Below are 16,994 nucleotides of genomic sequence, written 5' to 3' on the forward strand. Positions count from 1 at the left end.
ACCTTTCGTAGCCAGGCGGACACAATTGATTTTGGTCTCCTGTGAATAACAAAAGTGAGATTCCAGTTAATTTGTTGTGTTTGGTTTTTTAATATATACAAAAATATATGTATACATATTTGCATATATAGGCTTGCTTTTATATTTTTAATTATAATTTAATATTTGTCCCTTCCAGGTTTTTCCTCCAGGGGAATCACCTTTTAATTCTATTTCTTCATTTATTCTTACACTGGTGTTACTTCCACTTCCTGGCTCTCATCACCTTATCAGTTTCTTCCCCAGACAGAACTACTTCATAAATACTGCCCAGCACAGAACAATAACCGTAACACTAAGTGAGTGTGGCATGTGTGTGCTTCACTCAGTTACACGGTTAGCAGATGGTATCAAGGGCATCTGTGAGAAGCTTAATGGGATTGCTGGGTCATGTGGTTCTATTTTTAGCTTTTTAAGGAACCTCCATCCTGTCCTCCATAGTGGCTATATCAATTTACATTCCCACAAACAGTGCAAAAGGGTTCCCTGTTCTGTATACTCTCTTCAGCATTTATTATTTGTAGACTTATTGGTGATGGCCATTCTGACCAGTGTAGTTTTGATCTGCAGAATCCAATGCCTGTCTTGCTAATCCCCACATGTAAAGAACCACTGAATCTTGAAGGCACTGTATTAATCAGGATTAGTTTAGTTTAGTTGCTCAGTCATGTCCCACTCTTTGCAACCCCATGGACTATAGCCTGCCAAGCTCCTCTGTCCATGGAATTCTCCAGACAAGAATACTGGAGTGGATTGCGTTTCCTATCTCCAGGGGATCTTCCTAATCCAGGGATTGAACTCGTATCTCCTGTGTCTCCTGCGTTGCAGGTAGATTCTTTGCCATCTGAGCCAACAGGGAAGCCTTAGTCAGGAATATGCAGAATAAAACCCAAGAAATCCAGGGGCTACAAACAGCAAAGGTTTATTTTCCACTCAAACAACATGTCCAATAGAGGAGTGTGGTGGGTCTGAGGGGGAGCTGATGGTGGTGGCTGGAGGATGCTGTCATCATTGTAGCCACTCAAAGACCAAGGCTGCTACCTCCATGTTAATATAATCAGTGTTCACTGAGGCTGGAGAAAGGGATGATGATGAGTTTAGTAAGAACTGGCAACTAAAGGCTTGACATTAGAAGTAACGCTTTTCCTTTGACACAGGTTCTATCAGCTAGAGCGAGTCTAAGGGCCATGCCTGACTTCAGTGACACAGGAATTGGAGTGCTCCAAGAACCAGAAAGAGAAACAGTGGTAATGTCTACAGCAGAGTCTATGTCATCCACGCACACCTCTGAATGCTAGGAACCGTCCCTCCTATCAAGCCCAAGTATGACCCCTCGTGGTCTTGATTCTGTTCTGTAGCCCACAGGGAGTCTGCCTTTGCTTGTGTAGGAAAGATGTCCAGGTACTGAAAGACAGTTCTCAAGTTCATTAACATTCTTTTTCAACAATTCCTCAGATGATAAAAGCTCAAGTCCTCTGAACCAAATTAATGCTCTTCCCAGGACATCCTCCAGTTTGTCCCTCTTAATGAGAAGGGACTAGAACATAAAGCAACAGTCTATGTGTAGTCTTGTCAATAGAGACTACCCAGATTACCTAGATTATTACGTATTATTATAGATTACCTAGATTATCACTGTTTTCCATTTTTTCTTACTTAAACTGCATTTCTAATAACATAGCCAACATTTCACATTTTCAGTGATCACAATGAATATGTCAGCAACTCTTTCCCACCAAAAAAAAGAAAAAAATTTGCCTGCTTCTACATACATACGTGGTCCTACTATGAGACTCAAGTACAGAGTCACACTTGGAACTGTCAAAGCCTATCATCTTTGAATTGGTGACCAGAGCCTATTACCTTATTATCTTCACTATCTGCAAGTTTGGGGACATGCTTTTTCCACTTTATCCAGATCACTAATATAAGTAGTAACCTAGAAAATGCCAGTAACAGACTCAGTGGCATGCACTAGAATCCCTCTTCCAGGTTGGCATTCACCTGTTCATCAGAATCTCTGGTTGGTTATGCAACAGTTACTCGCTGTCTCAATTGCTTCAGAACTCAGACTCTACTGTGGTATTTTTCCAAAAACATAGCTTGAGAACAGGGTCAAAAATCACTTCAGGTACTGATGCTCTGTCTACTGCATTTCCCCAATCAGTTCAAGAACTATCTTAAAGAAGGTTGGGTTGACATGACTTGTTCTTTGGAACAAGTGTTTCCTTTTTTTTTTTTCTGTGCTGAAAGTGTTACTTTTTAAAATAAATAATTGTTTTATTTAAAAAAATGGAAAATGCAGAAATGTTAAAACAGCATGACATATTATGATTCAAATACATGAAATATTCATTTGAAGGTGCTTATATTTCAAGAAAAACAGTTTTTTGTTTAATGAACATTTCCAGGAGACAGAAAGAAAGAAGAGAGAAAAAAGCAGAACTCTCTAAATGAGATGGGATGAACTGGGAGAGTAGCACTGACGTGTGTACACTGCTGGGTGTGAACCAGACAGCTGGCAGGAAGGTGCCGCAAAGCACAGGGAGCTTGGCTCGGTGTTCTGTGATGACCTAGTTGGGTGGGATTTGGAGGGAGGCGATGTACATATACATATAGCTGATTCACTTTGTTGTACAGCAGAAACTAATACAACTTTGCAAAGCAATTATACTCCAAAAATAAATTTTAAAAATGAGATGCCAAAAAAGCTCAAGTCACAAATGAGTTAAAACTTAAAAATGATGATAAAAGTGAACAAACTAATTTTTTTTGTTTGTTTTCATGTTTGGAGGTAGAACAAAGTTCTTCAACTCCTGTTGGCTTCCATGTCTGTTCTTTGGTTTAAACAGAGGTCAGTGAACTAGACACTGAGATGGCTAAAGAAGAAAGCACGACATCCAGAGAACTGAGGAATTGTGTTGGATGGGAAGTGCCAAGAGATAAGATCTCCAACTTTATACTAATACAAAGAAAAAAAAAGATTTTGCATGTACTGTATCAGGAAACTTGTCAATTCTGTGCAATACTGTTAAATATAGCAATGGGCAATATAGTGAGGTCTTTACTGATGGGGGTAATTTGTAAATATGTGTCTAGACTTTAAAGAGAGTCAACCTAATCTCTTTGTATCTAAGAATCTATTCTCAAGGAATGACCTTAAATGCAGAAGAAGCTTTATATTCAAAGTCATTGCTTCCAGTACTCTTTATAAAAGTGAAAACGAAGACGAACATATCTGCCCAACTCTATAGTCATGGTAAAGAAAGTGGAGGTCTCTTTACACAGTGAAGTTTTATAAGGCTGATAATGAAAATGGTTGAGAGCCATGTAATAACATGCAGTAATACACATAAAAATTATTAATTAATAAAGCACAGTTTTTATTTAACATGCCAATCTAAGCATTTAAAAAATAAGTCCTAAAGAAATATACTAAATCTTAAAAATGGTTGCACAGTGAAGTATAACATATTGATACATGCAGACAAACACACTAATTTTAAATGCAGTTTGCCAAATCTTTCACAAAGTGAACACACACTTTATGACCAGCATCCAGAAAAAACACCCAAAATTACCAGCACCTCCGAAAAACCCTTCACGCTCCTTCTGGGTCACTTCCTCCCCACAAAGGTGAAGGCTAATGTGTCTTTTGTGGGACTTGATGGACATGAGTTTGAGTAAACTCTGGGAGCTGGTGATGGACAGGGAAGCCTGGTGTGCTGCAGTCCATGGGATCATAAAGAGTTGGACGCAACTGAGTAACTGAACTGAACTCATTTAAAAATGTGTCCCAGTAAAGGGAATATTGGGTAACCACAACGGTTTATTCTACTGCCTTCTTCACTGGATCATTTATAGAACTTTCTAATTCTCCTTAGAATCATCTTCACTGCCAAAGCTGCATGCATGAAAGTGAGCCATTTCCTAACACTACGTCCTCCACCTGAATCTATTAAACTGTTTTCTATCATCTAAAGCACTTGTCTGATTATGTTTAACTCTCCTCGGCTCTCACAAACATGACACTGACATATCTGTTTTCTCCCAAGTTCCTGACATCTTTAATTCCATAACCAATTTGTCTTTGTTGGTTAGAATCAGGTACAGAATAACAAAGTCCTAAGTCACTCCCTTGACCTTCTAGGTGATTGAACTGTTAGCAAGCAAGTCAGGAACACACTGGAAATTCTGCATCCGATCACACAGGAAGTCTGGCCTGTGGACATTTACCCAATCAGTTCTGTAAAAAGGAAATGAGTACTTTCCGTGTGTCAGATTATATAAGGCTTTAGAAAGAGAAAAAGCATTTGGTGTATTTTCTGTTCCATCTCCACAGTACAAGACAATTTCATGTTCCCATTATTTTAGCCTCACTCACATTCCACTTCCTACTCTAGACTTGCAAATCTGCACGCAGGAATGTATCACCTTGGGGTAATATACTGTCCTAACTGCTGGGCTTCTGTTGAGACCTGCTTCTACTCAAGGATCTGCTAGTGCTGGGACTTTTCCAGCAGTCCAGTGTTAAAGACTCCACACTTCCAATGCAGGGGGCTCAGGTTCAATCCCTTGTCAGGAACTGAGATACCACACATTTCGTGGCAGAGCCAAAAAGCTAAAAAAAAAAAAGGATCTGCCAGTGCTGTGCAACAGAGCAGCTCATTGGCCCTCTCTGTGGCTCGATTTCCCCACCAATCAAATGACAGAGAAAGGGATGGGGAAGCCCACTTTGGTAGAGTAAGTGGGATATTCTAAGGTTGCTTCCAGTTCTTTCAGTACACTATCTTCTTGACGTCATATCATATCATCCATCCAACTCACAACAAACGGGCTTTTTTTTTTTTTTTAAATCAAAATGCCTTATACCTATATCTACTTACCTACGTATAACCTCCATTTAGAGACTAGGCCAAGTCTGACTCATTCAACCATCCACTTATCCATCCATCCTTCAACTACTTAACTGAAATTATAGGCTATCTAATTGAAGGGCTTATAGGAACTTCTGTCTATTATCCAGGAGGACTTAGGTTACATTGTACTCCCAAGCTGGTCAAGAAGCCCCCGTACCTGGGGAATACATAAAATTCTCATTGCACCATCAGACTGCCCTACTTAATAAGGTGGGGATTTAGCCCTGATCTCATCATTTTCAAAGACTTTTCCCAGTTGCCCTAACTCATATTTTTGCCTTCTCTAAGACTAAGCTGTCTCAGCTCATATTATGAGATTTAGCCCTGACCCCAGAGTCTTTCTACAGTTTTCACATCTTCTTAGGCTTGTGCCTTCATTTTTCTCTTAGACTGGGACCCCCACTTCACTCCTCATTCATTTAGTCAGTCAATCAACAAGTATGCATTGATATGATTGTCGCTGAAAATGTTCATCATTACTGAATTATCACTACGTGCCAGGCATTGAGCTGCACACACAGGGATGAGCAGAGCAGACATGGTCCCCATCCTCATGAAGCATGCAAACATTATCTTTCTAACACTTGCAGCAAACAACAGATAACTATTCTCATGAGTAAACACCTGATTACAAGTTGCAATAAACACTATTAAGAGAAGTGTTGGGTGCTATATATGTGTCCAGAAGACGACAAGGGATGTGGGTGGGAATGAAAGAGGGCTTACCACATTGAGCAAGAACTATTTAACCTAATATCTGTAAGATAAGTATCATGGAAGGGTGTCCCAGATTCAGGGACCGATGCACAAAGGCCTGGGAGAGGGAAAACACGAGGTGCAGTCAAAGACATAAAGAAGTCTGGGGTGTTTACACCATCATGAAGTACGCAGAGAATGAGATCAGATGAAGCTAGAGGCATAAGCTTGGTAGGGCCCTTTAGACTGCAGGGTTTTGGTATATATTTTAAGAACAACAGACAGCTATCAAAGATTAATGAGCAAGAATAAAATTTTCAGATGTTTATTTTTTTAAAGTGCAGAGGCTGCTGTAGAGAGAACAGACTTACATTGCAAGAGAAGCTAGTTGTTGGGGAGAGGGTGATGCTGACATCTAACTGAGAGACGCTACTGCCTTGGACCAGGAGATTGGCTGCAGAGATCTTGCCTGCCTCTCACCTTTGGAAAGCTTTTCTCGGCTCTGCTTGACCCCAGAGTCCTTCACCATCTCCCCCCCCCCATGCTTCTGGGGCTGATACACGTTGGGTCCTCAGTCTAGGCTCTCTGCAGCCCAATTTCCCATGATGCCCTTCCAGCGCCCTGATCCCTAAGCTGTTGTTTGACCTCAATGTGGCTCATTCACTTAGCATGACAGTCCCTGAAAGCATCAGTAAGGAAAAAAACAGAAAAGAGGAAGGCTCTCTTTTCCTAAGGTACGTGTTTTGAATATTATATTTTTCATTCTTATAACAAGGCTGAAATGGATAGCACAATGCCCCACTTCTCTTTTCTTGTGAAACAAGATTAAATAACATTTCCCAGGGTTACTCAGATAGTAAGCCAAGCAAAATACCCTTTAAGCAAATGGCCTTCTTTTCTGAGGTATCTTGGCAAATATGTCTTTGACATGAGATCAGAGGCCCTGCTTTCTTGGCTTGTCCACAGGCAGACAGTGATGATAGGGCAGAGCCACATTTTGAAAAACAGGCCAAGCAATTTGTATGAAGAAATTCTGTTTTCACCCAAAACAGGACCCTGAGAAATCAGAAAGCCAGTGATGGAAAAGGAAAGCAGAGATCCGCCTCTGGAAACCGAGCAGCCCAGAACCATTAGAACTAGGTCACCTGGCAGGCCCATCCTCTGGAGGAAAATGCGTGAGGGATGCCTTTCAAGGCATGAAAGGGACACAGTACCCTTTGAGATATCACTTCCTAATAAACACGTATGCTGCCATCTGCAAACCTGCAGTCACCAACAAGAGGCAAAGTACAGCTGCCAGGTGAAGGCGACTTGGCTGTTGGTGACATATTCTTCTCACTGATAGGTGTTCATCACCAACCTTATTAGATTTTCCTTGAAGGCAACAGGCCCTGCTTCAGGCAATAGCCGTGGCCCTGACCCCGACTCTAGGGAATGAAACTCCCAAGTCATTTATTGCATTTTATAAATGCAAGCCATTTATTCAGAAAAGTCACTATTAGACTCAAGCTCTGAAAATCTTTTGTGTTATCTCTCTGGATGCAGACTCAATTGGCTTAACTCACTAGTGCTCTGGAACTTCCCTCAATCTGACTGCTCTCATCAAGGGCAGTGAAGGCTTTCATATGGTCAGCTCTAAAAATCTCCAACCACATTATTTTTAGTGTCTCATCAACTGCAACTGATCACTTTCTCTCTGACTCTTTCTCCTCTTGCTTTTGAGATCACTCTACTCTCAGCTTTCTCTCTTACCTCACTGTCTGCTCCTAATCCTTTTTTTTTTTTTAATTTAAATTTTATTTTATTTGGCCAGACATTTATCATCTGCTTGACCTCCAAATATTGGAGTGGAGTGGTCTCATTGTATATCCTTCTTCATCTGTGTTCCAATTTTCTCAATAAAAGGTTACATTTAGTTACAAGGCATTAAATATTAAATCCTTCAGTTCAGTTCAGTTCAGTCACTCAGTCATGTCCGACTCTTTGCTACCCCATGAACTGCAGCACGCCAGGCCTCCCAAACTCATGTCCATTGAGTTGGTGATGCCATCCAGCCATCTCATCCTCTGTCGTCCCCTTTTCCTCCTGCCCCCACTCCCACCCAACATCAGGGTCTATTCCAATGAGTCAACTCTTCACGTGAGGTGGCCAGAGTATTGGAGTTTCAGCTTTAGTATCAGTCCTTCCAAAGAATACCCAGGACTGATCTCCTTTAGAATGGACTGGTTGGATCTCCTTGCAGTCCAAGGGACTCTCAAGAGTCTTCTCCAACACCACAGTTCAAAAGCATCAATTCTTCAGCACTCAGCTTTCTTCACAGTCCAACTTTCACATCCATACTTGACCACTGGAAAAACCATAGCCTTGACTAGATGGACCTTTTAAATCCTTGCTGCTGCTAATTCACTTCAGTCATGTCTGACTCTGTGCAACCCCATAGACGGCAGCTCACCAGGCTCCCCCGTCCCTGGGATTCTCCAGGCAAGAACACTGGAGTGGGATGCCATTTCCTTCTCCAATGCATGAAAGTGAAAAGTGAAAGTAAAGTCGCTCAGTCGTGTCCGACTGTTAGCGACCCCATGGACTGCAGCCTACCAGGCTCCTCCGCCCATGGGATTTTCCAGGCAAGAGTACTGGAATGGGATGCTCAAATTTCTAACAATGGTATTCCAGAGATTCGGGCACATTTACAAATCTCCAAAAGAGAACTCTGTTACTCCCTTCCTTTCTATGCCAGATGTTATATATCTACCAGTTTTCCCCATTTCAGTAAATGTAACCACTATCTATCCAGTTGATTAAGTAAAAAAACCTGGGAGTCATCTTTGATTCTTCTAGTTCCATAATTTCCCACAAGCAATCCACAGTCAATTCCTGCTGACTCTTAATAGTTGAAGAAAATGGTAACCATCTAAAATCAAATCTCCCAACTTATCTTTCAAAAAAACAAAACAGGAAAACAAGAAAAAAAATAAAGTTATACATAATTCACAACCTCAAGATCATTAAAATACATAGAACCCTCAAAACGTCACAGTCCCTGTTAGTAACAAGCACTGCAGCTGAATGAAGTATTTCTAAGGCTCTCATCATAAGCTTTTGCGGAGAGCCAGGGCTGTAAGGAAAAACAACATGAAAGAGAGAAAAGGTAAGCTGGTAGAGGTCATAAGGTTTTATAAAACGATCTTCAGAAAGACCAAGCTCCTATGTGTGAAAATTCTGAAAAAGAATCCTGCCAGAATAAGGAACTGACTACATGAAAACAACTTGTAAAGCCATACATAATTCAAGGTGGTAATCTTCCATAGGTATCACTTATGGGGGGAAATAGGGTAAAAAGAAAGGAGCAGTGTCTCTGGGAGACTGGATAATGAAAAGGAAAGAGGCAAAGGGGGGAATTTTAAGACTCTGTAGTCAAGAGAGAATAACAACAGCAACAACAAGTCAGAGAGCACACAAACCGTTATTTGTCGTAATACAAAAAACTCAGTCATCCATTAAAAAAAGACACAGCACTACCTTATCAGAATATATAATCCTTTTTTAAATTTAAATTTTATTTTATTTGGCCAGACACTTTTCATCTGCTTGACCTCCAAATATTGGCGTGGTCTCATTTTATATCTCTTTTCATCTGTATCCCAATTTTCTCAATAAAAGATTACATTTAGTTACAAGGCTTTAAGTCTTAAATCCTTATGATGCTCAAATTTCTGTTTCTAACAGTGGTATTCCAGAGATTCAGGCTCCCATATCCACCTACTACTGTGTTTTTGAACCTCAAATTTACAAAATGAATAAGTGGAAGGAAGCAAATAAAGCTATTATATAAGAAGAAAACATAAAAATCAAAACTTCCCAAGTGATAAAAATCCACCTCCTCTCCCAAAATTAAAAATCAGAAGAAAACTGTAACACAGTACACCAAACGGAATTAAATCTTCTCAAACAACTTTGAATTAGAAATGTAAATATTAACAACTGAAATCCATAAAGAATTAGGAAAAAAAGAGGGCTGACTGAACTCAGAGGGGAAAAGAAAACAAAAATAAAAGCACTCAGAAATGAAGATTAAATGACAAGATATCCAAGGGAAACTTTTAATAAGGGGCATTGAAGAAAGAGAAAGACAACCAAGGGAATGAAAATGAGATCAAGAATAAAATAACAAGGGTCCATGAAAAAGGGCTTAAAGAGAAGAGAAAGAAGATCTGATATATGTATACTTGAAATCCCTGAGAAGGCAGATTAAGTAATTAAATAAGCAAAAATTTGTAACAAAAATCTGAGGAAAACATATGAAGAGATGACCTGAGGCTACACCCTGAAAGGATTCAAAGACCTGAAAGATCTATTCCAAGATCCTAGAAAAACTACTGAACTTAAAAAAAAAAAAAGTTTTCAAAGACTTAAGGCAAAAAGGATCAAACAATTTACAAGGGCAACAGAATTAGGCTATCATGAGCTGTCTCCAAAGCAACATACAGGACAAAAAATATGAAGCAGCATTTTCAAGAAACTAAAAGAAATTATGAACCAAGGATTTTATAGCTAGCCAAGTATTTTTCAATTATCAAAACTATAGGAAAACAACTTGCAATATTCAATCACTCAGAGATTCCTATACTCATGAGTCTTCCTTGAGAAATATAACAGAAGATAAGCTTCATTCAACAAAGAGATGACTGAGGAAGTTTTGGCAAAAGGTTTGATGATAAGCGTTTAATATATTTAATTGTAAATCTCAGACTAAATGAAGGTAGGGGCATGGTTGAAAGCAGAATATGTAAATGTTATAGTTTCTTGAAAATAATGGAAGTAAAAATGAGAGAGAGAAGAAACAGGGTAAGAGAAGAAAGATGAGAGTGGAGTAAGTTCATTGACTGCTGTATGGGCAATAGAGGAAAGTCAAGGCACACCATAAAAAACGGACAAAGCAGTGATGTCTGCAAGATGGCAGAATAAGTCTGTACACTCCTCTTTCCAAAGAAACATCATTTTGACAACCATCCCTGGATAACAGTGCCTTTGTGGGAATTTGGAAGTCCAGAAGAGAGGACCCAGCCCCCCAGTGGAGCAAAAAGTCTCACAACAGAAGCACTAAACAGCCACACTTTACCTTTTTCCCAAAGTGGCCCAGCTCAGTGCCACGAGAGACCCCACAGGGGAAACGAGAGCGTTGGGAGTGACCCACTCCCCCAGCTATGCCAGATGCTGCCCAAGAGGCCTATTTCTATCATCTCAACCTGAAAACTAAGCGGATCAGCACGGATGAATAGCATGGGGCAGTTAGGACCTGGGAAAAGATAATGTAGTATATACAGATGATAGACTATTAATGACCTTAAAAAGTAGGAGAACCTGTTATTTGCAACAACATGGATGAACCCAGAGGACACTAGACTGAGTGAAACAAGACAGACACAGAAGAACAAATACTGTATGATTTTACTTCTATGTGGAATTGGGGCAAGCTGAACATATGCAGAGAGTGGTGGTTGCAGTGGCCAGAGTGTAGAGGAAATGGGGAGATGCTGATCCAAGAGTTAACAGGGTGCATAAGTTTTGGAGGTTTGTATATTACTTGCTTTTCATACTTGGAATTTGCTAAGAGAGTAGATCTTAAGTACTCTCACCACACACAACAGTGACTATGAGAGGTGATGAATTTGTTAATTAGCTTGATTATGGCAATCATTTCACAATGGAAGGAAGGGTGAAGGGACAAATTAGGGGTATGGGATTAACAGATACTAACTACTATGAATAAAATAGATGAGCAACAAGGATATACTGTATAGCTCAGGGAATTACAACAATTATCTTATAATAACTTATAATGGAGTATAATCTTCAAAAACATTGAATCACTATGCTGTACACCTGAAACTAATATAATATTATAAATCAACTGAAAAGAGATTTATAATTTTAAATTATAAAGAGATTTATAAATTTTAAATTTATAATTTATAATAACTTCAAAAAGAACCCAAAACAAACCATAATGCCCATCATGTTGTACATCTTAAATATACACAATTCTTATTTTTTAATTACACTTCAACAATGCTGGGAAAAATGCTGGTAGGAAGAGGTTAAATAAGAAAGGATAAAATACATTGAAAAGTATAAGAAAAAAAGATAACTATTAGAACAAAAATAAAAAGCTTTCTAAACATCAAAAGAAATTTTAAAATAAAAGAAGAAAACACATCAGCAAGAATTACAGAATTAACATAGTAAATTATGATATAAAGAATATGTGATAGATTTGAAACCAAACATAACAGTCACATCAACAAACGTGAATGGGTTTAACCCATATAATTATATGGGAAAGATTTCAAAGGTCTCATAAAGCAAGACCCAACTATCTGGTATATAAAGGGCTTCCCTGGTGGCTCAGACAGTAAAGAATCTGTCTGCAATGCAGAAGACCTGGGTTCAATGCTTGGGTTGGGAAGATGCCCTGGAGAAGGGAATGGCTATCAATATTCTTGCCTGGAGAATTCTGTGGACAGAGGAGCCTGGCAGGCTGCAGATCATGGGGTCACAAAGAGTCTGGCATGACTCAGAGACTAACAGTTTCTATTTCACTTTCGTATCTAAAACAAAGTCATTCTGAAAGACAACAATAAAGGAATGAGAGAAAGTATAAGTGGCAAAAAAAAACAAAGAATAAACAAATGAACAAAAGAAAGCTATAGCAGTGATCCTGATATCAGAGTTATAAAATGCAATTTAAAAAGTATATACATATACATATATATATATATAAAACAAAGAACACTTTACTGTTAAATCCACAATTAAAAAGAAAGGTAGCAGGCATGAGAATCTATGCACCAAAAGCCACAATGATCACCTTTATGAAGTAAAAGGAGAAGAAGGGGATGACAGAGGATGAGATGGTTGGATGGCATCACTGACTCGATGGACATAAGTTTGAGCAAGCTCTGAGAGTTGGGGATGGACTGGGAAGCCTGGCATGTTATAGTCCCTGGAGTCACAAAGAGACATGACTGAGTGACTGAACTTAACTGATGAAGTAAAAACTACAGAAGATACCAGAATAATAGAAGACTACTGTCAATATAAGACAGATCAAGTGGCAAAAAAAAAAAAAAAGGCAAGGATACAGAGAGCTAAAATAATTAAGCAGATCTTGTGGCTATGTGTCAAACCCTACAGCCTGATATCAGAGAAAGGCCTTCTCCTTATGAGCTTATGAAGCATTCAGAAAACTTACCATATATCAGCTAATTAAGAAAGCACTGCTATGTTGAATAAAGTAGAAGTATTTTAAGAAATATTCCATGGATATAATATAGTAAAGTGATAATTAAGAGTATGAAAGAAAAAACCTAAATAGGTCCATCCACCTGGAAATTCACAAAATAATTTCTTTTGGCTAACTTCTAGGTGAAAGGGGAAAGTGTAAACAAAAATTTAAATATTTTTAAACAAAATGATGAAAACGCTACATATTGGAATCTATAAAAACCATTTAAGCAGTGACTAAGTAATATCAGTAAAATGAAAGAATGAAAAAAATAAGTTTTCACCTAGAAAAGAAAGAAAACACAGGAGCATAGAAGGGAATAATAAAGGCAAAAGGTGAGGTTATTGAAATAGAAAAGAAAAAGATACTAGAAAAAGGAAAAAAAAAGAGGAAGCATCAATGTATAAGGATGGCAAGAAGGAAATAACCACTGAAAAAGAAGAAACTTTTAAAAATGAGACAACTTTTCAGACCTCTGAAAACAGTTCTGAAAAACTAAATGGACTTGATAATTTCCTAGAAAAGTATAGCTTATAAAATAGATTTGATTAGAGATAAAAGCAACAGGTCTAATTTCACAGAATAAATAGAAGATATGAAAGAACCACCTCAGAAGAAAAACACCCCACTGAATTGTTTTCATTGGGAATTTTCTAGTAAATTTTTATTTTTTTTAATTTTATTCTTTTAAATTTTATTTTATTTTTAAACTTTACAATATTGTATTAGTTTTGCCAAATATCGAAATGAATCCACCACAGGTATACATGTGTTCCCCATCCTGAACCCTCCTCCCTCCTCCCTCCTCATACCCTCCCTCTGGGTCGTCCCAGTGCACCAGCCCCAAGCATCCAGTATCGTGCATCGAACCTGGACTGGCAACTCGTTTCATACATGATATTATACATGTTTCATTGCCATTCTCCCAAATCTCCCCACCCTCTCCCTCTGCAACAGAGTCCATAAGACTGTTCTATACATCAGTGTCTCTTTTGCTGTCTCGTACACAGGGTTATTGTTACCATCTTTCTAAATTCCATATATATGCGTTAGTATACTGTATTGGTGTTTTTCTTTCTGGCTTACTTCACTCTGTATAATAGGTTCCAGTTTCATCCACCTCATTAGAACTGATTCAAATGTATTCTTTTTAATGGCTGAGTAATACTAGTAGATTTTTAAAGATAAGATAGTACTGACAGAAATTGTTTTACAGCATGGAAAATGGAGTTCTGTTTTTTAATTAATACATTTTTAAAATTTTATTTTATTTTGGAGCATAGTTGATTAACAGTGTTTTGATAATTAAAGGTGTACAGCAAAGTGATTCAGTTATTCCCACATAGGTTGTTAACATAGTACTGATCTCAGTTTCCTGTGCCATACAGCAGGTTCTTGCTGGTTATCCATTTTAAATACAGCAGTGTGTACATGTCAGTCTCATGCTCCCCAACTATCCAAAAATGTTCTCAGTTTTAAAAGAAACCAGTATAACATTGACACCTAAATTTAGGGGAGATAATACCAAACAAACAAACAAACAAACACAAGGGAGAAATTATAGACCAATCTTAATTTTGAATGTGTAAAACTACTACATAACATGTTGGTGAATCGAATTCAACACTGCATTGAGAAAAAAAAAATGCTATGACCAAGTGGAATGTATCATAGAAACGCAAGAGTGGTTGGATGTTAAGAAATCTACTCATATAGTATACTATATTAGCAGATAAAAGGAAAACTCATATTATCTCTACTAAGGAAGAAAAAGCATTTGACAAAATTTATACCCATTCCTTATTTAAAAAAAAAAGCTCAAGAAAACAGAAATCGATCACTTAATGGAAATCTACTAAAGGCATTCTCTTTAAGATCAAGAGTAGGATGACCTCCATTTCCACCACTGCTTTACATCATATTGGAAGTTCTGGTCAGTGCAATTGGATAAAAGAAATCAATTAGAAGCATACAGATTGGAAAATAAACTTTAAAACATTTGCTTGTAGATGATGTAACAGTATATCTGAAGATTAACAAAGAGTCAATGATAAAGGTAGCAGGATATAAAATTAACATATAAAGTGAATAGTAACCACAAACACAATTGACCTCACATAGAGGCTGCCATGCAGCAAATCTCATCCACAATGGCAACAAAGATTAAATACTTGGTGTTAAGCTCAGCAAGAACTGCAAAATCTATATGCAGAAAACTTAACGACAGTCCTGAAAGACACAAAAGCAGACTTGAACAAACAGAAAGACATTCTCTGTTCTCAGCTAGGATAATTCAACATCTTAAAGATATTAGTTCACCCTAATTAATGTAAAAGTTTAGTGCAATTCCAGTTAAATTACTAATAGGCTTTTTATGAAGCTAGAAAAGTTACCGCTAAAACTTTTATGAAAAAATGAACACCCAAGAAGAATGAGGAAAGCACTAGAAGAGAAAATCCAGGTTCGGGGACTTGCCTTATCAGATGTCAAGGCATTGAGCCTTTACAATTAAAACTATGTGGTACTCCCTGGAAAAGGAAATGGCCACCCGCTCCAGTATTCCTGCCTGGAAAATTCTATAGACAGAGGAGCCTGGCGGGCTATAGTCCATGGGATCACAAAGAGCTGGATAAAACTGATCGTTCACACACAGACACACACACACACACACACAGTGTGGTATTAGTGCATAAATAGTCAAATAGGTGGGTGGAATACAATTTCAGGTTTTTCCAGAAAAAGACACAAGAACATATGAAAATTTAAAATATGAGGAAAATGGCACCTCAAATTATTGGGGTAAAGATGGATTTTTTAATAAATGTTGCTAGGACAACTAAACAGACATTTGGGAAAAAAGATAAAATTAGACACATACTTTATACCATGCACAAAAATAAACACCAAACATCAGAAATGTAAATGTGAAAAACATTTAAACTTGTATAAGTTCTGGAAGCAAACAGGGTGAATTCTTTTATAATCTCGGTATAAGAAAGGCTTTTTCACAATGTCTCAAAGTCTAGGTGTAACTTTAAAAACTGATGCATTTGACTACATTTTCAGGGGTGGGACAAAAATATTATAAGCAAAGTCCAGAAAATTACAACATATACCACAGATAGAAAGTTAATATCTTAAAAATTGTGGGGAAAAAGGTAAAAATCCTGATAGAAAATTGGGCAAAGACAAACACATATAGTTAAAAATTAAATAAAAATATCTCCTAAATATATGAAATGATGTTAATCTTATTTTTTATAAGAGAGAGGAAATTAAAGCTACATTGTGATACAATTTCTTCCTATAACTTGGACAAAAATTAGTTAGACCACACAAACTATTGGTGAGGCCACAGAGAAACAATTTGAAACACTGCTGGATGAGAATTGATTCAGCCTTTAAGCAAGGGAATTTAAACACATCTATCAAAACTAGATATTTGTCTACCTTTTGATCCAACAATTCCTCTTCCAGGAATATACGCTGAAGACACACTTTTTACAATATATATTAGAAAAAATATATATGTACACAATACTTTATTGCAGCAAAATTTGCATTTGAAAAATATTGGAAACAATCTATACGTCCACACATACAAAGTGATTGAGTAAATTAAGATACATCGACATAATGGTTGGGAAGATCGCCTGGAGAAGGAAATGGCAACCCATTCCAGCACTATCGCCTGGAGAATTCCATGGACAGAGGAGCCTGGTGGGCTACAGTCCATGGGGTGACAAAGAATCGGACATGACTGAGTGACTAACACTTTCATTTCACTTTTCACTTTCATCCCCACACCTGCTCAGTGCAAGCCCTGAATAAATGATTGTTGGATTTTTATCCTCATCACTATCATCAGAGAAGAGCATGACCAACGATGACACAATTTTTCAGAATAAATAAATATGGACAAGGTATGGGAAACCAGGTTCAAGACATGGCTTTGACCTTGGACAAATCACTTCCCCACTCCGGACTTCAGTTACTCATTCTGCAGAAAGAAAGGAACTGCACACCCTATAAGCTCCCTTCCAAAACTACATCTC

General features: G+C 37.9%; 1 protein-coding gene across 7 annotated transcripts in view; it reads right to left on the minus strand.

The window, feature by feature from the left end:
• Positions 1–16,994, minus strand: part of PTPRT (protein tyrosine phosphatase receptor type T) — a 1,153,310-nt gene that overhangs the window by 216,719 nt on the left and 919,597 nt on the right. For all 7 annotated transcript variants that reach the window (XM_070381763.1, XM_070381762.1, XM_070381758.1 and 4 more), the window contains exon 13: positions 3–39. In XM_070381763.1, coding sequence (XP_070237864.1) covers positions 3–39 — 37 coding nt within the window. The remainder of the gene's footprint in view (positions 1–2; positions 40–16,994) is intronic.

Source organism: Bos mutus, chromosome 13 (assembly GCF_027580195.1).
Source record: "Bos mutus isolate GX-2022 chromosome 13, NWIPB_WYAK_1.1, whole genome shotgun sequence".
NCBI lineage: Eukaryota > Metazoa > Chordata > Mammalia > Artiodactyla > Bovidae > Bos > Bos mutus.